The sequence below is a fragment of the Oenanthe melanoleuca genome, chromosome 2, assembly GCF_029582105.1.
Source record: "Oenanthe melanoleuca isolate GR-GAL-2019-014 chromosome 2, OMel1.0, whole genome shotgun sequence".
NCBI classification, from domain to species: Eukaryota; Metazoa; Chordata; class Aves; order Passeriformes; family Muscicapidae; genus Oenanthe; species Oenanthe melanoleuca.
In genome coordinates, this window is record NC_079335.1 from 21,680,079 (window position 1) to 21,703,666 (window position 23,588).

Here is a 23,588-nt window from a genome sequence, read left to right on the forward strand (position 1 = left end):
TAGAGTTCATTGTGGCTTAAGCAGATTTTTTTCATGCTGTTAAGTATTTTTCTAAAGTTTTACTGCAAAATCTTAATGTTCTTAAGGATCATAAGCAAATATCTACGATGAACAACTTATAAACCACAGGCCATATGCAGTGTGGCAGGACAATTCATCTAGCTTCTTCCCTTTGGCCACCTCTCCTAAAAACCTCAGCTGCATACCAGATGACTGCAGTGAAGCAGGCAGACTGCTCCCCACAACCATTTTATCTAGGGGGCTTGTAGCCTCTCCCCCACCATATAATAAGACCATCTTTAAATGCATGCTGGGAAAAGGGTTGAAGAGCTTCCAGAAAAGATGTCCACTTCCCACTGCCAGAACAATGCATTTATCCCACAACATCATCACTGTCCACATCTGAGGAACATATGGGAAGACCATCAAGAACAGGCTGAATGAGTTGTATGGAGGCAGCAGCACACTCCTATCTGCCCTCTTTCTCAGGTCTTCACCAGGCCCTACTGGGTAAAAAGTGCAGGGTAGAAAGCTTAAACACGTGGAATCCAGTAGAGGTACAGGAAAGCAGTGACTTCCAGAAGGCAGCAGAACTACACAGATATACAACACAATCCAGATGATATTAACCTACAGAAAGTGTTCCAGAAGCTGTGAAATATGACACTCTCCTACCACTAGGAATAAAAAACGAACCTGAGAGCAGCCCACCCACTCAAGGGCTGAAACACTGCTGTCCACTGTGCTCCCCATAGCCAACAGAAGAGCAACACTGATTGCATTCACTAGGAGGCCTCTCACCTCCTAGAACTGCATGGAAAAACCACTGTGGTTCTTGGAAAAGCAATCCCACATTATCAACACACTTCTATAATACCAGGACCAATGATCTTCGGGTTGAATTGTAACTAATCACATATTACTGCTGCTACAGCAGCTCCTAATAAATTTCCGGAAAACCTAAACAATTTGAAATATTGAATAATGCTGAGAGGTTAACAGGCCTAACAGGCTTTGATATCTAATGAAACTAAAAGACACTTTCAGCTTTAACTGAAAATACTTGCAAATTAAATAACTCAATAGAACCCTTTATGTGACAAAATCTTTCAGAAGAATGATTCAGGCATATAAAATAAGAAAGGAAAAGTAGCTTTGCATTGTTCATCCTCCAATCTGGTGTAATACATAAGGACTTTAACTGAAAATGAAGGATAACCTCATAGCATTCTGAGCTCTGTAGACCTTTTTACATGTAAAGGAAGCCAAGTGCATCTCTTGAAGCCAAGGTGAGGGCCTCAGAACATGGTTTCTTAGCAAATCAGTGGCAGAACCACTAAACAAACACACCAGAGGAGAGGGAGGAAAAACAGTCATATTTCTCAATAGAGAAATTGAATTTGTTCAACCTTCTCCAGAGGCAAAGAAATAAATATTTACATTTGAAGTTCATGCTTTCATAACAGTTGGATGGTCCAGAGTACTGCCAGTAACACAGTACAATTTCCCTCAGGTTCTATGGCATGTAAAGAGGGAAGACAATGACTTTTCCATAGAAAAGAAAGCACAGATCTAAACCTGAACATTTACCCATTCTTTTGGAAGAAGTGAAGCTCACCGGGATTGAATTTATTTTTATCTGTAAGTGTTCAAAATAAAACACAATCTACATCAGTTGTGCATCAAAATTTAGCAGGATCCACTCTTCAAGTGCAGGTACTGCAAGGTAAGTCACAAGCAATAGGTGAGTAAAGGGAATTCTTTTGCTTAAGTTGTATCTAAGAATTTATAATTCAATTATATGCTTTTAGAGAAAATACTACTCCTTCCAAAAAGAACAAGCTATAATTCCAAAGTATGCTTTGCACTGAAAGAATTAAGAGTATTTTGCCTTTTGGAATTTTGAAATCCTTTTACCAAAGGTGAATAAATTGCAGGATTTTTCCACTAGAAAATCTGTAATCATGCCCATTCTCAAATAGTAGGTTCTGCTGTAATAAAATACATTCCAGCAAATTTATCTATGCTTTAATCTATCAACAAATGAGGAAAAACTACTTCCTCTCCAAGGAAATATTTTTTAATGCATTACCTCACCTCATTCCCCATTAAACCACACAAATCCAAACTCTTCACCCAACTACATGAAACAAAGCTGGATTGTAGGGTCTGATTTGATGTCAGCTGGATTGGGACAAATCTGGAATTACTCCAAAGTAAACCAACTGAAGTAGTCCAGACCTACACTGGGTAAGATGAATCAGAATATGACCCTAAACTTCTAGGAATTATGCCAAAGATGATATAAAAACCTTTCTCCCTGTACCTGGGAACAAAGACACTGACTATCAGCATTACATTTCCTTGCTGTAAGCAGGTCAGGGAAAAAGCTGAGTAAAGATCAGTAAATGGACATGGATTACTTTTAATCTTTCTACTTTATACAGCTGTATACAACATTAGAACAGGTGCTCTGTACTTTATAAAGACAAATACACTATTCACATGTTAGTACTTTTATTTGTCTTAGTCAACCTATTTTCTGGAACATACATCAGCAATGCTGTGGTGTCTAAGTTTCAACTCTTAAATTTCAGAAACCACTGTCAGTCTCTGTTCCTGTGCAAATGGGTTCCCTTCCAAAATTCAGGAGTACATACCATGAGATCACTCCCAAATACAAATTTACCAAATAACCACAGCAAAAAAGAAACCAAACAACCTTTTCTACCTGGTGCACCACCATGAACCATGAAGACATCCTGGGGCAACCTTGTTCTAAAAGCAGCTGGTGTAGGTTTAAACCCTGAGCTGCCTAACAGCAAAAGCCAATTCAGTCTCATCAGTTACATACCAGCTTCTGCTCTCCAAATGTTTAGTACACACCAATGGGAAGTAAAGGGACTGGCAGGGAGGAACAGATCTGCTGGCTGGCTAGCACAGACCAATTCAGTTAGCTTCCTGCCCTAAAAGCAATTCTATTGCATTCACATTCAAATCCACGACTCTTGAGACCCACTACTCCACAGTAAAACTACAAGTTAAATCAGTCAATGCTGCATTAGCTCTAATATTTAAATTATATCATCCATTTCATTGCTATAATGTTGATTTGCTGTATGTAATTCCTTCAATTCCCTAGCAGTACAGCCACTCCACAAAATATTACCGGATACTATCATAGCTGGTACAGAACAAAACTATTATTTACATTTCAACAATGCACTTTCTAACTGGTGATTTGCCAGGAGTTCAACCTGACATTCAGCTTCCAAGTTTATTTTGCAGCCTAGAAAGCTCTTATATATCATCTCCTCTCTCCACACAGCATATTAAGGTGATTTGCTTTATAAACAACCATACCATTTACACTCTTGAACTTTCCAGAATCTAGCTGTACTGCATAATGTAAAGTACTCTAGGGTCTGCAGTTTTTTAGTGATCATAGAACATGTGAAGGTGGGTCCATTAAAGAACTCCAATTAAAAAAAAGGTTTTGTTTGAGGGAAGCAAGTCAAATATATATTGAGTACCATTCAGCTGGATATGTGTGACAGTGCCTGCCCACAAAGCAATCAGAAAATGGCTCTTGCCTGCTCTTACTGCCTTATTAACTGGATTAACATGAAAATTATAACCAATGCAAAACAACTGCTTACCTATGTATTAAGTGCAATCCATATTTCCTGTCCTAACTGTTCCTTCTCACCATCAAGCAATAACAAAATAAAACAATCAGATGGAAAGTTGTCTTTAATAGGCATAAATACATACACACATATATACACTCACACAAATGTATGTCTCAAGAACAAGCTCCTATAGCAACGCAATACAACAGGTAAGCGAGGTTGCTGCTTCCTCACTTTTTAAGGAACATCACAATCCCTCCAAGCAAAGGAACCTAGAACTACAAAGTAGAAAATAAGGAACAACACTTTTAAAAGAGTAAAAGGAGGAACATGAGCTTCCTCCAAGACAAACACTTTTCCCTTCCACATAGGCAACACTACTTGAAATTGTCAACACTCGAACTACTTCACAAGCAAAGTGGGATATGCACAGATTTTAAGTGTCAAAAGGTGTAAAAGGCAGCTCACTGGAATGAAATTGTATTGCAGGCCAGAACTCATACAGAGATGAGTACAGAAACAAGATGCCTCACGCTGAGCAGAGAAGCACCTGCGTTTGGTTAAAACAAATAATACTTACTTTGTTAACACAGGCATTTGGCATAGGCTTATTAGTTTTCAAGTGCATGAATAAAGAGAAATATGTTTATCTGGGGGTCAAACAGCTCTTGGCTTACATAATTTGATTTCCAATTTTTCTTCTCTTTTCTTTTTATAATGCAACATGACTTAGTGGCAAGTTACAATCAATTCAATAATTAGTTTTAGCAAATGCTGTGGAAGCAAAACGAGAAAAGGGGGAATGGGGGGGTGGAGACAGAGAGAGAAATAGGTTGACTGTTACTTGTGTCCTATTTGATAACAATATGTTCAACATATATACAAGTTTCCAAAACTAAGACATGGGGAAATGCTTCAGTGAGAGCACACTCCCAAGCACAGCTTGTACCTTCTATGCCAACAAATCTCTAACTCTAATACACTCCAGTTCCAGGAAAAGTCTCATAGGTTGCTATCTAAGTCTTGTTTTCAGAAGCAGTAGCCCATGTGCAACAAGCTCATAACACTTCAACTTTAAGCAAATGAAAATAAATATTTTCCATCAACAAAGACAGTATTGAAAAAGAAAGGAACGTGTTTATACACATTTTTTTATTTAAAACTGAATTTTGACATTCTGAATTCTCACCATGCTATTTCCCAAACCACCCAGTTTTGAAGATGAACCCATTCTGCTGCTTCACTCTCTGTGTTGAGTAGCCAGTGTTAAAATTGTCAAGTGCATTGGCATGGCACTGCGATATAGACACTGGGTCTTGGACACTCTCTAGTCCCAAAACACAACTCTTGCAAAAAAAATAAAGCACTGGCTATAGTTCAGAAAGATCAGTTTAGTAGGTCAGCTGACAGCTACTCAATATGTAATTTAGTGGAATGAGACTGATCAGACAAGGATACACTTAGACAACACTTGGATAAGTGAAGAGATTCCAGAAAGGAGAGGAATCAACTTCTATACAGCACAAGAGTCAAAGCAGAATTCTAGTTAAACTGGAATTCTAAGTAGAAAGGAGGAATCTAGCTTGGAAGTCAGTGTCCACAGTTAAAGTATTTTTTTAAAACCCAACACACATAAAAGAACAGGATAAGAAAAAAACTGGGGAATTAAAAAAATAAAGTAGTGAGAACCACAGATTAACGTGTCTGCCCAAAAGAACAAGGCTTTTAAAAAGTACAAATCCAAAACACGCCACATAAAGCACTGATTTCTATTGAAATACAAGTTGATCCAGAAAACAGCAAACCCCATATCCATATCTATTTTAGAACTAACCCACACAATAACTGTATTTTAGTAATCTGCTCTGAAAATATTTTCTTCAAAGCATAGGAGAAAATAATAATATATTAAACTACTAGGTCTGAAATATTATGACAGACTCAATAAATTCAGCCCTATGCAGGATTCCAAAAAAGAAAAAAAAAAAATACCTGGAAAACTACTCCAACACATCTAAAATTAGGATTACTTTTTTTCCAAAATATATGGCATCCTGAAAAGGTTCCACCAAAATAAGTGAGATATTTCTCAGCTAGTCAGGTGTTCCAAGGCAAGCAAGTAGAATTCTTCATGTAAGTGTGCTACCCTCACCTGATTAAACAATCTATTTAGAATTACCTGTGAATATATGAAAGCTCAAAGGATCACCAGCAATACCCCAAAAAAACTACCCTTCCTGTCTTGGGGTGACTTCACATCCACCTCCTTCACATCCATCAGTTTTCTTTAGTATTTTCTCACCTAACTCATTTGTCCATTTAGGTGCCTCAGCAACCCTTCACATACTACACCCCTCCCCATCATCCTTTCCTCTTGCTACTTGAGAAAGACAGAATTCCAACCGATGTTCCACATAAGACCAACAAACATCAAAAGTCATGCTCCAGACAAGTATCTTCTAACACCACCATAAATCTTATACTAATTATTTAGTGCCTATATTTGTAAATATACTTGGGGCACTACAGCAAGTCTGAGTGGACTCCAGAAGAGCTCTCTTGATTGCAGGATATGCACATTTCAATCTGGCTGCCTCAAACTTTACCAGCTGAAGGAAGAAAATAAAGCTGCAGTCTCTCCAGCTGCAAGGCTTCTCAACAGCCTATAGAAAGGTCATAAATTGAGGTACAGTATCAGCACCACACATTTAAAAAAGATGTCAGACCCTAAACCTGGGGCATCGATTTGGCAGTCAAAAGAATGATCATATACACTGTGTATAAAGAATTGAGACATTAATGTATATAATCCACATTCACACATAAGTAAATATATTTCTGTCCTTCCTGAATTTAAAGGACAATTAAACTGGTTTTCTTGGAGGGCAAAAAGTTGTTTAAAAGTTGAAAATTCTTAATTCTAAATACCTAAATTTTAGAAAAGCAAAAAGGGAACTTGGGATAAATGACAAGGTGTCTAGTCCATATGCCTAAGACAAACCAACTATACTAAAAGACTGAAGTACTATGAATTATGACAAGGCAGCTAGAGAACCTGAGGCCTTGAACCTCAACCAAATCCCAAAAGTTGGCAGGCATTACTAATGCTGAAAAAGAGCTGTTTTTAAACAGCAATTCTCCACTGAGATAGCAGCTATAAGATAACACAGCCATGGCAAGTTAGCTTTTTAGTTACCAGCACTGCATTATGGAGGCTGTCTTTCAATCATTTTTTGCAAACCAAAGAAAACTACCAGTTAATAAAGAGATAGTTCAGGCAAGAGAAAAAAGAAGACAACAGGAATTTGAGCTTTACTTCCAAAATGTGAAAACCAGAAAGTTCTTGCTCTCTACCAGTACTGCAATTGATTCTACAGTACATAGGAGCACAAAATGAACACCAGCAAAAGTATGAGGTGTCTATGCATGATAATGAGAGTATAACCTTGAGGTTTGTTAGTTCAAAGGACAAAACGGCTTCACTGGTTCATGCCTGGACTGAGTTTGCAGGGCAAGGTTTTGGTAGCAGGGATCTGCAGGGGTGAATTTGTGAGAAGCTGCTAGAAGCTTCCCTTATGGAGGGAATGCCAGCTCCAAGACAAACCTGGCACTGGCCAAGGCCATCAGTGATGAATATAAGATTTAAGATGAAAAAGAAAAAAAACTATTGGACAGAAGCAATTACAGCCTGAGCAGAGAGAAATAAGGACATGGGAGCTAAAGAACCCTGAAGACACCAAGGCCAGTGAAAGATAAGGAAGAGGTGCTCCAGGCATGGAGCAGAGATCCACCTACAGTCTGTGAAGGACCTCACACCAGAGCAGGAGGATGCCTGAAGGAAGCTGTGACACCGTGCAAAGCTCACAGTGGAGCAGGCTCCTGGCATCACCTGCAGACTCATGGGGAGAGGAGTCCACAATGAAGCAGGTTTACTGGCAGGACTTGGGCTGTTCCTGAAGGATTGCACCCCATGGAAGAGACCCACACTGGAGCAGATCATGAAGAACTGCAGGCCATTGGAGGGACTCACATTGGAGAGGTTTATGGAGGACTGTCCCTTGTGGGAAGGACTCCACTCTGGAGTAGGGGGAAAAGTCCTTAAATCATTATAAAAACTAACAGACTGATAGAAATCTACTATTTTGGAAGCTCAGATTCTACTTTCTTACCATATAAACCCTTTTCTGTACCCTTGGATAAGAAGAACACGCAATTTTCTACAGCTTCAGAGGGAACTAGAGGGATGTGCTTTCACAAAGGAGAAGAGGAAGGGAAAAAGTGGTGCTTGCACATGTCCATAATTAGATCTTTTGTGAGATGCCTACTGTCACAGTCACACTAGCTATGAAAAACAGATAAGCAGGCATTAAATGTAGGTTAGATATAGACTTTTTGAACCTAGACTGCCAGAAAAGCTTCTGGAAGAAAAAAGCTCATCTCATGGGATTCGCTGTGCTCCCAATGTGAGACATGCCATACCTGGTGATCACAGGATATTGGTTCTATTACCAACTTACAAAAGACAGCTCTTCTCATTTCAATTAACAGCCACAGCACATTCTGCTCTAGTAGAATGGTAGTTTGACCAAAAAGGTATCCAGCCCGTTAGTTCTGCGACAGCCCTGTAACAGAGGTCAAACCACAGCAAGCCTGAACAAACAGGAGATTTCTTCATCAAACTTGGTCTGAACATCACCACAAAGAGATACACAGAGATCTTGTTCAGAAAACAAGATGAAAAAGGCAACATTTGCTCTCTAGGTACCATTGCTCCAGATGCTATAGGAACTGAAGGGAAAACTGTAACTACACACAGCTCCTGGCAGCTTCCTTAACTTGCAACACCTATACCAATATAGAGCCAAATCCTCACCTTGTTCTCTCTTCACAACATGCAAAGTGCATTCATTTCAACAAAAAAAAAAAAAAAAAAAAAAAAAAAAAAAAAAAAAAAAAAAAAAGCTATTGAAAATCACTGACATTATACAGTAATACCTATGGTAATACTGAGCAGCCTGATTGTAAAATCAGAATAATTTAGGTTGGAAAGGCCTTTAAGATCATCAAGACTGTTAAAATATTTTGTTGACAAGAACTGCATTCAAAATCTGAGCTCTTTGCAAGAATACAGTCCCAACTATATTTACAACTGCTTTTTCTGTCCTTGTACATGCTATCACAGCAAATACACCTGACACTGAGCACTGTACCTGAGCACTCATACATCCCCTCTCTTGCTTGGTCACCCACTGTTTGGCTGCTCAGAAAAGCATCTTCCCACCCAGTCAGTTCCTTCTCACAAAGTCACATGTGCCTTCAAGATACTGGGACAGCTTACTATGCTTTGCCCCTGCAGGTATTCTCAGGAGTTAGGTAGAGCACAGGTGTTATCCAGGATTGCACAGGCCAGAAAGCAGAAGTGCTTAGTATACAAGTCTTGTTATTTACCAGAAACATCTAAAAGCAAGGCTCACACCTAAAAGCCAGGTTCATTCCCCCAGAGTAAGCAATGGGATTAGTCAGAAGTGCCACACTACCTTTACCTGTAGGCAGCACAACTACACTGAAAGACATCCTAGGAGCCAGGAATAAGCACAGAAGGAATCAAGCGAGATCTCTCATACCTTTCACAGTAATCAGTTTCAGACATTCGAAATCACCATTACTTAGCCCTGAAAAGGACTCAAATAGAAATATACTGGCAAATTCACATGAAAACTGCCCAAAATTAGGAACACAATAATTGGCATTCAGGTAAACAAGACAGGTATTCAGATTGAGGCAACACAAGGACAGTGGCAGGACTCCTAAAGCTAGAGTATTACGAAATACACCTGCAGGAGTCTTTGAAAAAATTCACAAAGGCAATTCCAGATTTCATAAGCAGAATTACTGCAATTTAAAGCATCAAATGCTTTGCATTTTAAGTCTATTAAAGTGGTTAGCAGGAATAAAAATAGTCAAATTACACGGTCACTCTTGCGTGCCCAGCTAGTACACGTGAGTATTTATCCAGCCTTAAGCAAAGCTGCTCATCCCCTCCTCAGCCTCTCATTTGAAAGGAGAGGAGAGACAGGAGAAAGACAACAACATGTCTGAACCAAATGCTGCAAAACCCTTTTTCTAGCACCTGTTACAACCTTCCTTTACTACTTCCTCTAGTGAAAGAGTAAGTTTATCCAATGTTTGTGCAAAACATTTGTGTGGCATGACATTTATTCCTTAAAAGGGTAATGTCCTTGAAAGAGAACCTCCTGCCTAAAACACTTTTGTTCACATAAAGCAATTCATAAAAAAAAATAAGAACTCTTCAGACAGGAGTTCTTGACAGAAAATGGCACAAAACCCAACAAAAGACTATGCCAAACCTTCCTAAACCTTTGGAAAATCCTAAATTATAGTCTGATTTGCATGAAGCAATTTGTTCCAATTCATAATAATATGGAAATTTTTTCTTGTTACTCATATATACACTAATTTGTATGCATGCACACACATAAAATCCTTTTTTCTTATATTAGTCTATTAAAACACAAATAAGAGCATCATGAACTGACTGCTTAATAAGAATTTCATATTAATCCTTAAGTTGATATGATTCAACACTAGCTGATAACTGTTTGCTTCCTATAATGCAATTCTTAATACAATCTTCACCTTAAATTTTGCTAAAACTCAGTATCAGATTTATTGAACTAAATATACTACTATGAAAATAAGTATCAAATGAAATTCATTTAAAAGATAAAAACCTCGAACTTCCACATGAGCAGATACAAAGTGTAAAGGTGAGCCACTAAAGACTGTTAGTTAAGTCTCCTGACTTCAAGTCTTACCATACTTCTGCTGTCACAGAACAGACTTATAGACTCAAATGGAAAAAAACAGCACTGCTTGTCCATACAGACACATTCAACTGAACTACTATAACCCAGGTGAGGGAAAAAAGCCACTAAAGCACTGCTTCAGCTCTGGAGCTAGCTTTACTAGCTAAGCAAAGACTTCATATAACTATACCCTCATCAAACACAAGACTTCTGTCTTCACCTTCAAAGTCCTTCACAATCTTGTCAACACACCTTATCTCTCATCTCAATCATTTCCTGGTCAAGACCAATTTCTGCTGCCAGCATTCTTTGGTGGCATTCTCTACCTATTGTCAAGTAAGAATGTGTCTGCTATTCTGACAATCACATTTGTGGGCTGTTCTCCACCGCCTCCACAAACCTACTATATTCCTTCACAACTTTCTTTGTAATGCCTCATGAAAGAGCAGTGCTCAATTGTCTGTATGCTGATCTAAACTGCTTGGTTTTCCTGTGTCCCTCTAAGTGCTTCAACCTAATAGTCTTCCCCAGTTCCATAATCAATTATCCCCAGAGTACAGAGAGCCTTCATACACATCAGCATATTTCTTGTACATTATGTTTTGCTTAAAGGCAAGGACTCAAATGTGAAGCAGTAATACAAATTACACATTTGTCCTTGATCTCCTCATTTGCATCAGTTCCAAGACCAAAAAAAAACCCCACAGAATTTAAGGTTGAACATGAAGAAGAGTTTTGTGGTTAGTTATAATGGCAGGAAGGTGAAGAAAACAGACACAGGCTTATAGGCTTGTCCTTCCCAATTTTCACTACCTGAATTTAAAGCTTCTGGTTTGGGCATGGAGATATCTTAGCACTGGGAGGAGATGAGAAAGGAGGAAATAATTTCTAATATATTTTAAAAAAATAATTAACGTAGAAGAGAAAATAGTTAAGAACAGTCAAATAGGACAAAGGGAGAAAACCTCTCAGATGAAAAAGAGCAATCAACACAGATTTTTAAAAGTGATTTCAATTCTATGTGAAGCTCAGAGATTTAACATATACAGATAGGTAATGAGAAGAATATAAAATACTGGAACTTTAAGCACTTTCAAAAACAAAATATAGCACTCATGGAGAAGAGTGTCAGGACAGTCAATCACTATAACTTAAACACAACTCAAGCAAACTTCAGAATCACATTAAAGTGTTTAAGAAGAGATTTTAAAATCATACCAACATATTTGAGAACATACTTAAAACTCAGAGTTGAAGCTTAGGTCAAGAGCAAAAAAAGAAGCCAGGCACAGTTGCATTAGGCCGACAGACATCAAAAAGCAATATGAAATACATCACAGCCAAATTCTATTTCAAGTACTGACACTAACCAAGTCATAACCAAGAGTTATGTCCACTAGAACACCTCTTTATTTACTGCAAAGTCGATGCACTTCAGTTTAATTTTCTTGTAAGATACCCACATTTAACATTTTGGTTTTAGAAGTAATAGTATCAGATGCAGAAAAGGAGAAAAATGAAGAAAAAAACCAGAAGAAAAAGGGGAAAAGCAAAAATGTAAATACCACTAATTCTACAGAATTCTGTATTTGTACATCCTTAAGTGAACTTACTAGTTTTATAACAGTTCTGCTTAGAAAAAGAATTTTTGCATAAAACTAGAAGTTGAGCCATTACTGTCTAATCCAAATTTAGGTGAGGAGATGCTGCAATAAGCACAAACATCAAAAAAACCTAACTAAACTAACACTGAAGCTGAACTAATAATGACACAGCATCACAGTAAAACATACAGATACAAAAGCAGGCCAAAAAAACGTGAATGGGTTAAAAACATAAGCCAAATCCTCTCTTCCTTTATACAAAATCTGTAGGTTCCATGGGACAACAGTTTCAAACAATGCCATGTATTTTAATATTCGTATATCTTCAACAGAAACATTGTTTGAAATAGCACCTTTCCAAAGAAAACACTTCTCACTTAGTTAAGGTCAACAACTTTATTTTTTGCTCAGGTGAAATTATGCCTGTGCTCATTAGAGATTTCACTTGAGGAAGGAAATACAGGGTCAAGCCAATCAATTTGAAAACTAAACTAAGTTTCTTGCTAATTATGCTCTTCACTGACATGAAGCTCTTGGCAGAACAACTGGAGCTAAACTCACCGAAAGTTCATTTTACTACAATTTCCACAGAAATACTTTATTTCACTCATATTTTTTATGCACTGATTACAAAATTTTTTATGACAATTGGTTTTAGCCAAGTACACTGCCATACTTCAGACATTTTCAAAGAATAATTCAAAAAATTAAATTCAACCTGTCAACTTTTTAAACCATGTCCTCAGAAAACAGCATAAAAATGTTTTAGTCTACATTCTTGTTAGTCAAAGATAATCCTTCTATGGCACAGACCCAAATTTTACCCTCCTGAGCATACATACCAATGAATAATTTGTTCAAATGTCAGTTGCAATTTTCAAAACCCTTTTCTTGCCTCTGAATCTTAAACATCTGTAACAAATACTTGTTTTGAGAGTGCTTTATATTCATGACATTTGACCTTTTCATGTGTGCACCACAAAATTTAAGTTTCAAATACCAAGCAAGCAGGAAATCTGATCATTTCAGCAGTAGCCCTCTGCAAGGTCCAATATCAAATATTAGTTCTGGGTTGCACAAAAGTCATGGGCTACAAATCTTTTTCTGGAACTCATAATTAGTTGCAATTTGCTGCATCCAAAAACACACTTCTCATCGAACATCTGGTCTCAGAAGCTTACCTTAACATTAGAAAAGTACTTAATATTTGGCTGGTGCATATCCACATATGCACACAGATTAAGTGAAACTACAGAATGCAAGCATGTCCTCTGTGGGTGGCTAGGACTACGATTTCTACTCCAACAAAAAAGTCTCTTAGGTCTGTAACTGTAAAAGAACATATCAAGAATTCTCAAACAACAAGAAAGTGATTTCCAATGTTCTTGCTGCATTGTATCTAGTTATTGATGCTTAATGTTAACAGCTCACCAAGTACCCTACCAAACACTTGATTTTTTTCACAAACTGAAATTTTTGTTTGCATGATCCTTAATATAAGCGAAGCACTGTTGAAATCAAAATGTGAACAAGGCTTTTAAAAAAACCAACAAGCAAAACAAACTTGTAAGCCTCTCTAGAATTAAAGCACCATGCTGATTAAAATAAAACCCTCAAGTTCAGCATTAACATAACCAAGTACTTTTGGTTAACTAAGTTAGATATATGACAAAAATTAAGGCATTGCCTATTTCAGCTTCATTATGTCAGAAGGAAACCTTACCTGAGCCTGTGAAAACAGCCTAATGCATAAATTATTCTGAGCAACTAAAAGAAACAAAAAAATCCCTGAAGACCCTTACATACAAGAAGTCTTCCAAGTACACTCAAGCAAGCACTATAATTTCTAAAGGTAAAAATTACTTAGACTCCAGGATCTTCAATGCATTCCTTCAACAATAACAACATAACTTTCGAAAAATGCCCAGTGTGCCACATAGAGCTGACTCAAGCAACCAGCACTGCCTCTTGGGAGACAGAAGCCAGAAGCATACAGGATGCTATATTGCTCTTGAAATCCATTTCTTCTCTAGGCATAGGAAAAATCTGACAGAGCACTATTAACTTGCTTTCACATCTGCAAGAACACAGCTACAGCTAATAAAGAGTTTAAACATAAGCATAAAGGAAGATATTAGCCATGACAAGAAGAGAAATATTAGCTGCTCAGAAAATAAAAGGGATCCCAAATTCACGTCGGATTCTTCAGAAGACTTTCAAGAAAGTGACCTATAGAAGGTCTTATTCTCATGAGCATCACAATGTTGGAAAAGCATTCATCACAGTTCTTACCTGAGCCCCATCCTTTAACTTCAAGATGCATTCCATCGTATTGATAGTGATGACAACTGGTTCTGATCCCAATTTTGTCCATGGCACATGAATCCGAAGTTCATGAATATGTCCACTTAAAAAAGTAAATGGCAGTTTCAGCTCCTAACAACAAAGAATGCAGAATTAACTAGTGGAACACATCAAAATTCCAGACATAGTAACTGAAAATAGTAATGTTCTATCACAAAACAAATCAAAAGTTAATCTCCATCCCCTAATCAGCAGTGTGCCACAGGACTTGGCATGCATCACTCGCACGATTATGTCACAATTAGTCTGTTCAAAGGAGACATTTCGATTACCATATCCTTGATGATAAAACATAGTTTAAAAACACCTCTCTCACACATGAAGCTACTTCAAAATGTTTCACTATTCAAGGTACAAGTAGAAACAAACAAGGTGAAGGTAAATACTGAAACTGATATGCAACAAGTATTATCATGAAGAGCGCATATTTGGAAATAAACATTGACAATGCCAGAGCAAGGCAATTTCTTTTGAAATATTTTAGTGCTTAAGAGTTTTAAGAGCTCAGTTCCCTTAAGACTGGCCCACTGTTGCTCCTTTCACATCAAACTGCTTAGTAAATACGAAGTTATTAAATTTTTCATTAGCAAAACCAGACTGCTGCACAGCAAAGTCTAATGTAGATGTCTCACTGGTTTAAAAACTTGTGCAAGTCAGTCCAGAGCTTCTAACAAACACCTGGGCACTCCATCCAGCACAGATCACAACTCTGCAGGACAGCCTCAGTGAACCAGCTGCTGCTTACAGAAATTCTGAAGGAAATAAGGTGCCAAAGTTTACATTAAAAGTACCCAACTAAGTAAATTGGTGTACATATAATACAAAATGTACAAAGTGTTGCCATTGCCAGTAACTTCAGGTGTTCTCCTGCAAAAAATGAGTTCAACACTTAACCAACAGAAGTGTCAGGCTAGAAAGCGAGTCACAGGACTAGCAACCAAGATTTGGAATAATGAAAATAATTGTTTACTGTAAAACAAAAAATCAATATTTGATATATTAGAACTTTAAGTCAGCATTCTCAATATTAAGTATTCTAATGCTCAGGTTTCAGGGATGCCTCATCTTTTTACATTTCTAATCCCATATTATGGTATTTTTTACTTTCAAGTTTTAAAGTTTTAATGAAGAAAAATTAACATTTTCACTTCAAGTTGCTTATAGCTTGGTGTTTTCATCATCATCTTAGATGTGGGAACTGCTGGTGTAGTATGTTCTCAGGTTGAGAAATAAGTGAATCAAAGCAGGGAAGCAGTTTTGACGAACCTACAAGGACCATATAATCCAACTGCCTGACTAATTCAGGGCTGACTAGAAGTCAAAATATATTATTAAAGGGCATTCTCCAAATGCCCACACTGACAGGCTTGGGACATAAAAAAATGCTTCCTTATGTCCAGTCTGATCCTCCTGTGGTACAGCTCTGAACCATTCCCACTTCTCCTATCCCTGAATACTGGGGGAAGAGCTCAGCACCTCCCTCTCCATGTTCCCTCCTCAGGAAGCTGTAGAGAGCTGTGAGGTCACCCCTCCACCTCCTTTTCTCCAATGAAACAAGCCCAAAGTCCTCAGTCCCTTCAAACCGGACATTGCCTCCAGCCCTTTCATCACCTTTGTTGCCCTCCTCTGGACACATTCTCATCCTTTACCCTCACTCTTCAGCTGTGGGGCCCAGAGCAGCACCCAGAGCTCAAGGTGAGTCTGCACCAAGGCTGTACAGCGTGAGTCACCTCTGTGAGGCTGAGTTTGATGCACCCAGGAAGGGGTTTGTCCCCTGGGCTGCCAGGGGGCATTGCTGACTCCTACTGAGCCTGCTGCTGACCAGCACACAGAGGTTCTTTACTGTATTTTGGTAAACTCAGGAACACAAACCTATGCTCAGGATTCTGGAATTATCCTGGCAAGCCAGGCTTATGCACCTTTGGCCCTTGGATCAGTTGAGGTGTATACATCTCATTAAACTCAGAATTCCTATGAATGAATAGATGTCACACAGAGAAGTGAAACTCAGAAATCAAGCAGGCAAGTTGCTAGGGAATTTCAGACAAACATCTACCAGTGGATCCAGAAAGCCTCTTTTCCTGCAATGCTTGACCCTAGACCTATCCCTGCTGCACAGAACTTCTATATGAATAAAATTTGGTGACAAGGGCATTTTGCATTTACTACTTGACATGTATTATAAAGTCTTAAAGTATGCCTACACAATATTTCTGTGAAGCTAGCTAATGTACTTTTTTTGCCTAAATATACTGAAATAAATACATTCATCAGTGATAAATCCATGAATAATTTATATATAATCAAATCTTAGTGATATGTTTCAAAAGTCCCTTAAAAAGTTTTATTTTCTTTTATTACCATGTCTTAAGTTCAGAGTTGAAAAAACCACCATTTACACCTGTAACAGGCTTTCATCTTGAGAGAGTCTTTGAGATGACTAGAGGCAAGTCAACTATTCTTACCAATGCCTACACCATCACAGCAACAAGAGCTGCTAAGAGGACAATTTTAGGGAACACTTTCCCCCATTCTGCAGCTGATACCTCCTAAATCTTTCTATTGGTACTGTGACAAAAAGTTTATCCTGTATCCAGGAGCTAAGACGAAATTCAGAGGAGGAAACTACACTAAATTATAGCTCTATTTTTTTTTTCCAAATACAGCTTTCAGTTTGTAAATTGGTTTTTGGGCCTTAATTAGTCCTGATTAATGAAGTTTAAAAAAAAAACACTCATCTCATACTAAAAAAACTCGACTTCTTTTTCAGCCATGCTTACACAAAGTCACATCTAATTTCAAGTCCTCATTCTAAGAGATGACAGTTTCAGACTTTCTCATTAAAAGTTCAAAGAAAATTGTTAATTTGTTTTTATAAAGTGTTTTTTCTTCATCTCCTTCACTATTACACTTCAGGATTTTAGCCAAAAGCCTCTCCTAAAAATTCAGCCCTAGGCTCACACGCAACACAAACAAAATTTTCATCCAGACAGTTTTAGTTAAGACACTGAAAAGCAAATATTGGGCTGTTTAGCTACAGCTTAGATCTTCCTACATGATTAATCATACAATAAATTAAGTAATGGTTTTTGTCCCATCAATTTTTTTTTGCGGGGGCGTGGGGAGATTGAGGACACACATGAAGTGTGGCAGAGCAATAAATTATAAAAAAACAAAACCTAAAAGGACATGACAACATAAGAGACAATGCTTTCAGAGATCAAGGCAGCAAACTACCACTGTGAACAATAACAGAAATAAATTGCCATTCTGGACTTGTAGATGCCTAAGTTTTTGTCACTCATCAATACCACAATGTCTATTTAGATCCTGACTTGTCTTTACTTTAAAAGGCATTCTAGAATAGCCGTTTTTCCACTATTTGCTGGATGGATTTAACATATTCTCACTTTGTCTAGTTAACTGCAAGATATTGAAAGAAACAGAAGTAAGAATTATTTCAAAATAAAGGTGATAAAAGCAAATGCACAACATATTTAGAAGATAACTTTTTCAAAGGAGATTTAGATGTAAGTGTTATCTGACATTAAGGAAACCAACTGTCCTGGTTACAGATAGGGCAGTTAGAATAAAGCAATGTTGAGAACTCTTTGTTGTTCTATTCAGTAGACAACACAAATGTGTGCCAAATTAAGTAACTTGTTCATAACACAACATAACAAAAAAGATTTTTATTCCCCGTTTCCTATGCAGTCTTTCTCCTTCCATTAGTACTGCTTGAAATTCTTAATATTTCTTCTATACCCATGACTGTTTTGACTTTCCATTTTAGATTTTCCATTTAATGATATAAATCCTTCACAAAAATACATATGACTAAAACCAAACTTCTGGGTTTGGTCCATAAATAACTGATTAACATGTAAGACTGCAGACTAGATGATCATAATTCCCCTTTGCCTAAAATCTGTCCTTGCTCTAAAACACAAGACTATTCTAAAAGTTGGGGCAATAGGCAAGTACTCATCCTCCACATCACTGTTAACTCAAACATTAGAATTTTTTCAAGTTTCTTTCTATACAAATTCTTTTGGATATGAAAGATCCACACCATAATAAAATTCAATGATCTTTAGATCAAGGTATATTTTGTCTTTCAAAGATTAAATAATCTTTCCCTTCTGCATTTGCAAAACAGTTAAAAACTAATTATGGGAATATACACAAGCAGTAAGAAGAGATCTCAATGTATGTTAACTTTTTGGCACCACTGTGTCAACACATATACTACACACAAGCTAGTTAACAAGTTCAGAGGTAGTTCTGTTACCTCTGGTACTATGGGGACTTCACACAAAACTTGACAAAAGTGCTTAAATCACTTTTCCAAAAGACAATATTTAAGGTATTCGTTCCAAAATTTTATCACAAATTACTTTCTTGAAGTAGTTTTTTTTTGTAATGTGCATATTATATACAGATGGAAAATTTCTTGGGATGTTTAGTCTTCTAGTAATTGAATCATTCAGGATAGGAAAAAATATCAAAATTATATTAGATTTAATCTTCATCTAAAGATAATTATTATAAAATCAACTGGCCATTCAGAGAGTGACACAATTATATGCAAAAGCTACACTGTACCTAGAAGATTCAAGCCAAGTACAAACTAGTACTTGACTTCTACTATAGAACTGGTTTGTACATAAAAAGGGGAACAGAGAGAAGGACAGACCCCAAGAGTTATTACAATGACATTCAGCTTACTTTAATGAGAGCATAAAGCTTACATAAATATATGTAAAAAACACATGCAAAGTATTTTCAGATACTGGAACATTCTCCTCACATTTAGTAAATTTTCTGTGTCAACAACTGTATTTCATCTGATTTCAAAAGATATTGGCTCCAACTTGGTCACAAAAATCAATTAAAATCTTCTATAAGACAAACAGCAGTTTATGCTTTGTTCTCATCTGTCCTTTGGGATTCTGTTTGGTGGCTCACCACAGCACAACATGACACGGGAACACTAACATCAGCTAAAGTGCATGGAGCAGGAAACACACACTTGTTTCCAAATCTGTTATAAAGTGATTCGCCCACGTAGTTTGGCACCTATGTTGACACTCCCAAAAAGCCATGTATAACTCCACAGAAGCTGGAATTCTCTGGAAATGTTTAAGGCTCTAGACAAATATATCCAGGATAGATGGATTTGTATCTAAGAACCTGAAATTATGAAGCATGAAATTAAAGCTGGGTTCATGTCAGATAAGGAGCAAGGAACCAGGTTGGGGATTGCAACCCAGGACAGAACAGTGTTACAAGAGCAGAGCAGCTAAGGGAACTAACTTTGTGTATCATGAACCCATCAGGGAGAGAACCCAACTAAAATGATACATACTGGTCAATTTTAGAGACCAAGCTCCTGCCAGCTGCAAGAGCTTGGGGACTTTGCATTACCCGCATACTGCTTACTCAAAGAGCAGAAATAAATTTGTGCTGAGCAGAAATAAAGAGCATTCCCTCCACAAAAATATAGAGGAAGACACTCTAAATACAGTCTGTGGATCCAGAAAAGTTCCAAAGAATAATAAGAGCCAAGTGAAGATAAGTACATTTCACAAACACCCAGCCAAGTAATGTAAATAATGAATCTGAGCTAAATTTTGCATCCATGACATATTCACATTCCCATTCAAATGAGCATGGGTACATATGGCAATACTTGCCACAAGAGCCATGACATTATCAGGTTGAGCTGGATATTTAGGAACACAGTTCATAGAAAAATGAAGCAAGGGTCACCTACCAGAAAACTGCAACTACTGGAAAGAGAACACCACCAATGACAGCAGCAAAATTCTTACAGTGTCAGGTAACATAGCAAGTCACATCCTAAGTCACCATTTGTTACTAAAACAAACTTGCTCTCCCCACAGCAGAGCACTGAAACAGCTTACCCAGACTGGAGCTTCCCACAAGACAGATTTCAAGACCCAGCGGAAGCAAAACACAAACTGGTCTGACAATGCTGGTGACAGCCCTGCTCAGAACAGGAGGCTGGACTAGATGACCTCCAAAACCCCTTTCTGATCAACCCTTCTTTGTACATATACATTTTAAAAGGCTGGCAGGGGAACACATGCACCAGAACATCGGCTGTATGGACAAGATGCACCAATTAATAGACTTGAGAAAAAATACAGGGACTATAAAATACTTGAAGGAAAACAAGTAAGGTTCTCCAAAAAGCAGAAAGCATGACAAGATCTCTTGTAAGGTTTGTCTCCTCTTCCAGAATAGGATGGAGATTCCTAATTAACCATATGTATTTCTTTCACAATAGAGACATGCAGCCACCCCAGCCTATTCTAATGCCTCATAATGTGAAACATAAATGAGATTTCCATTTATGCCATTTAAGTCACCCAACATGCAATTTATTCAATTGCTTCTTGTCAGACCCAAGTTATTCTTCCCCTATCTTGCCTCACCTTATTTTAGTCAATATGAAAAACACACTCCCCATATATTTTATTCTTCTTTCAAGGAATGTATTGCCTAAATTTCCTATTCTTTGCTGCATTTCTCTCAGCTCCTTCACTTGGTTGAACTACATCTGGCCACAGGACTCCTTCTACACCATGTACAACAGAAAGCAGTATTATCAGTCTCACACACCCAAGCTGTGAACTCAGATAAGCATAAAAGGAAACCATCCCTGTGCTAAGGTTTTACCACCACATATTGACAGCAGGCTCCAAATTCTGTATCTAGTGTTTTACTTGGTCAACCCTGTTGTTTTAAGGCTAAGTTTTACTGAGTCTTTGATTTAATCCACAGAAACCAGATGCTCAAACCTATTCCTCAATTGCTCTTAAGTTTAGATGCAACTGGAACAATAAAATCTGAAGTTGGAAAACAATACAAAGAGCACAAATGGGTTTAGTATGCATAATCAAAACGAGACCCCACTTTACTTCATAACCTTTCAACTTAGTTACTATATGTAATTATACTGGAAAGGCAATTCAATTAATAATCCTCCTGTAAAACAATAGCTACTGAAAGAAACATGTCCACAAAAAAGCCTCTCTTCACACTCCATAACTTACAGAATGTGCAAAGAATTACCATTCATTGCAAAACAAATGGTATGAAATTAAAGCAAGAATAACTAAATGCAGGGGAAAAAAATACTTACATAAGAAGAAAACCAGCAAGCACTAAGTAATTACTTAGCTGTGCAGACCAATTAAAATAATTCAGCCAACTTCCTTTAAATCAAAGTCATGGACTATAGCTGCTATAAACATAACATACCTGTTCAAGTACATCCAACTTTAATTCAAGTTTACTAAGCACAACATCTCCTCCCCAGAGTGACAACTGCAGATCTGAAGGCTTCAAGTTCTTTATGTAGCGATTCACATAACTCATCAAAATAGGAGTTACATAGGACTCCAGCATTCTGGAAGATCTCTGTATTACAAATCAAGCACTAGGAAAAGAGAACAAGAAATTGAGATGTTCGTTATATATCTCCAGTCAAAATTTTCAATAATCCAACACTCCCATTGTTTGAATGTGCAAAAATAATTCTAAACATCATTTATAGTCAGAGTTTCATATAGTTGCATATAAAGATAAATTTTATAGAACGATGCATAGAATGCATATAGGATTTATATAGAACGATGTGTAGAACATCTATTTTCAATTACAAATTTTCAGGTTACATGTATACACACACACACACACACACACACACACACACATATATGAATTAGAAACTGGGTTGTTCACAGAAAAGCCAACCAAATAAATGAAGAAACAGAAAAGGTGATTGAGCAGTCACCATACTTTCACATAGCATTTAAGTGACAGGAAAACTCCTCTTTGGAGTCGTCAAAAGAATAAACTTTGATAACATCCTTTTACTATCCTTTTTTGAAGGGTAACTTCTAACTGATAAGACTCCATAGTAAAGTACCGCCTTAGATGCTCCTCACCGGTCTCAGCATCGTGTACAAGGCAACCCTGCCAGTTTCGTGCCAGCTTGAACTCCAAGAAACCAACATCCTTCATAAACCGAGCTGAGCTTACATTAAGGTCTGCCATCACTCCCATCCCTCCCCACCTCCTTTCCCAAACCCTCGCCGCCCTGAGGAGACCCTTCCCCATCCCGTCACCGCCGCGGCTTCACCCGGATACCTTCACAAACCCGGGAATCCCGCGCCCGTACCTTCGGGACACATCCTCGCACGTCCCTCCCGCGGGCCCACGCCCCCTCAGGGCCCCTTTACCTGGCCCTGCACAGCGCCCCGAGGCTCCGCGCCCCCCCCGGGCCGGCCGGGCCGCGGAGCGCCGCGCACGCAGCGCCTGGGGCAGCGCCTCCCGCCCGGCTCCACAGCTCGGGCGCTTCCGGGTTCCCCGGCGCATGCGCGCTCCTCCGCCGGCCCTCGGCCGGAAGCGTTCGGCGCGAGCGCGGGGCGGGGCCAGGCGGGGCTCTGGGGACGGGGGAGGTCACGTGCCCGGCGGGGGCGGGGTTTCCCTGCCCGGCCCGCGGGCCGTGGGACGCAGAATGAGGGAGATTGGAGAGAGGCTCCGAGGGCACCATGTCAGCTGTACCATTGCACTGGGTGACACGTGCACTTAAATACCCTCAGGGACGATGACTCCACCTCCCCGGGAAGTCCATTCCAGTGTCTAATCACCCTTTATGTAAAGAAATTCCTCCTAACGTCCAACCTGAACATCCTCTGTCACAGCTTGAGTGTGTATCCCCATATATTGTCTCCATTTTTTTCTGGGAAGAGGCGCCAATTCCCATCCGGCTACACCCTCCTTTCAGGTATGGAGCGATAAGATCATCCCTGAGCCTCCTTGTCTCCAGGCTTAACACCCCGGCTCCCTCAGGCGCTCTTCATAGGACCTGTCCTCCAGACCCTTCAACAGCTCCATTGCCTTTCTCTGGACCCTGTCCAGCACCTCAATGTCCTTCCTGAACTGAGGGGCCCGGAGCTGCACACAGCACTCGGGGGCGGAGTGGCCCGGGCACCCCCGGGTGTGTGTGGGGAGCTGGGGCATGGCGGGCTCTACCTGGGACGCTGTGAACCCCTCGGATGTGCCACTGCCTCAACCAGCCCCGGCTCCATGGTTTGGTTCATGTTGTTATAATTGACAAATGGCCG

The 23,588-nt window shown here is 38.7% G+C and overlaps 1 protein-coding gene across 6 annotated transcripts in view; it reads right to left on the reverse strand.

Annotated features, from left to right (window-relative positions):
* The window catches only part of VPS13B (vacuolar protein sorting 13 homolog B), a 425,154-nt gene extending 402,348 nt beyond the window's left edge, over window positions 1–22,806 (reverse strand). For 4 of the 6 annotated variants that reach the window (XM_056483012.1, XM_056483014.1, XM_056483008.1 and 1 more), the window contains exons 1-3: window positions 22,640–22,806; window positions 21,718–21,895; window positions 14,356–14,499 (exon numbers count right to left, since the gene is read on the reverse strand). In XM_056483012.1, the coding sequence (XP_056338987.1) occupies window positions 14,356–14,499; window positions 21,718–21,864 (291 nt within the window). In that variant the 5' untranslated portion in view covers window positions 21,865–21,895; window positions 22,640–22,806. Of the gene's footprint in view, window positions 1–14,355; window positions 14,500–21,717; window positions 21,896–22,608 lie in introns of all 6 variants that reach the window. The other 2 variants (XM_056483011.1, XM_056483010.1) reach the window with 2 other exon arrangements.
* Between the last annotated feature and the right edge of the window lie 782 nt (window positions 22,807–23,588).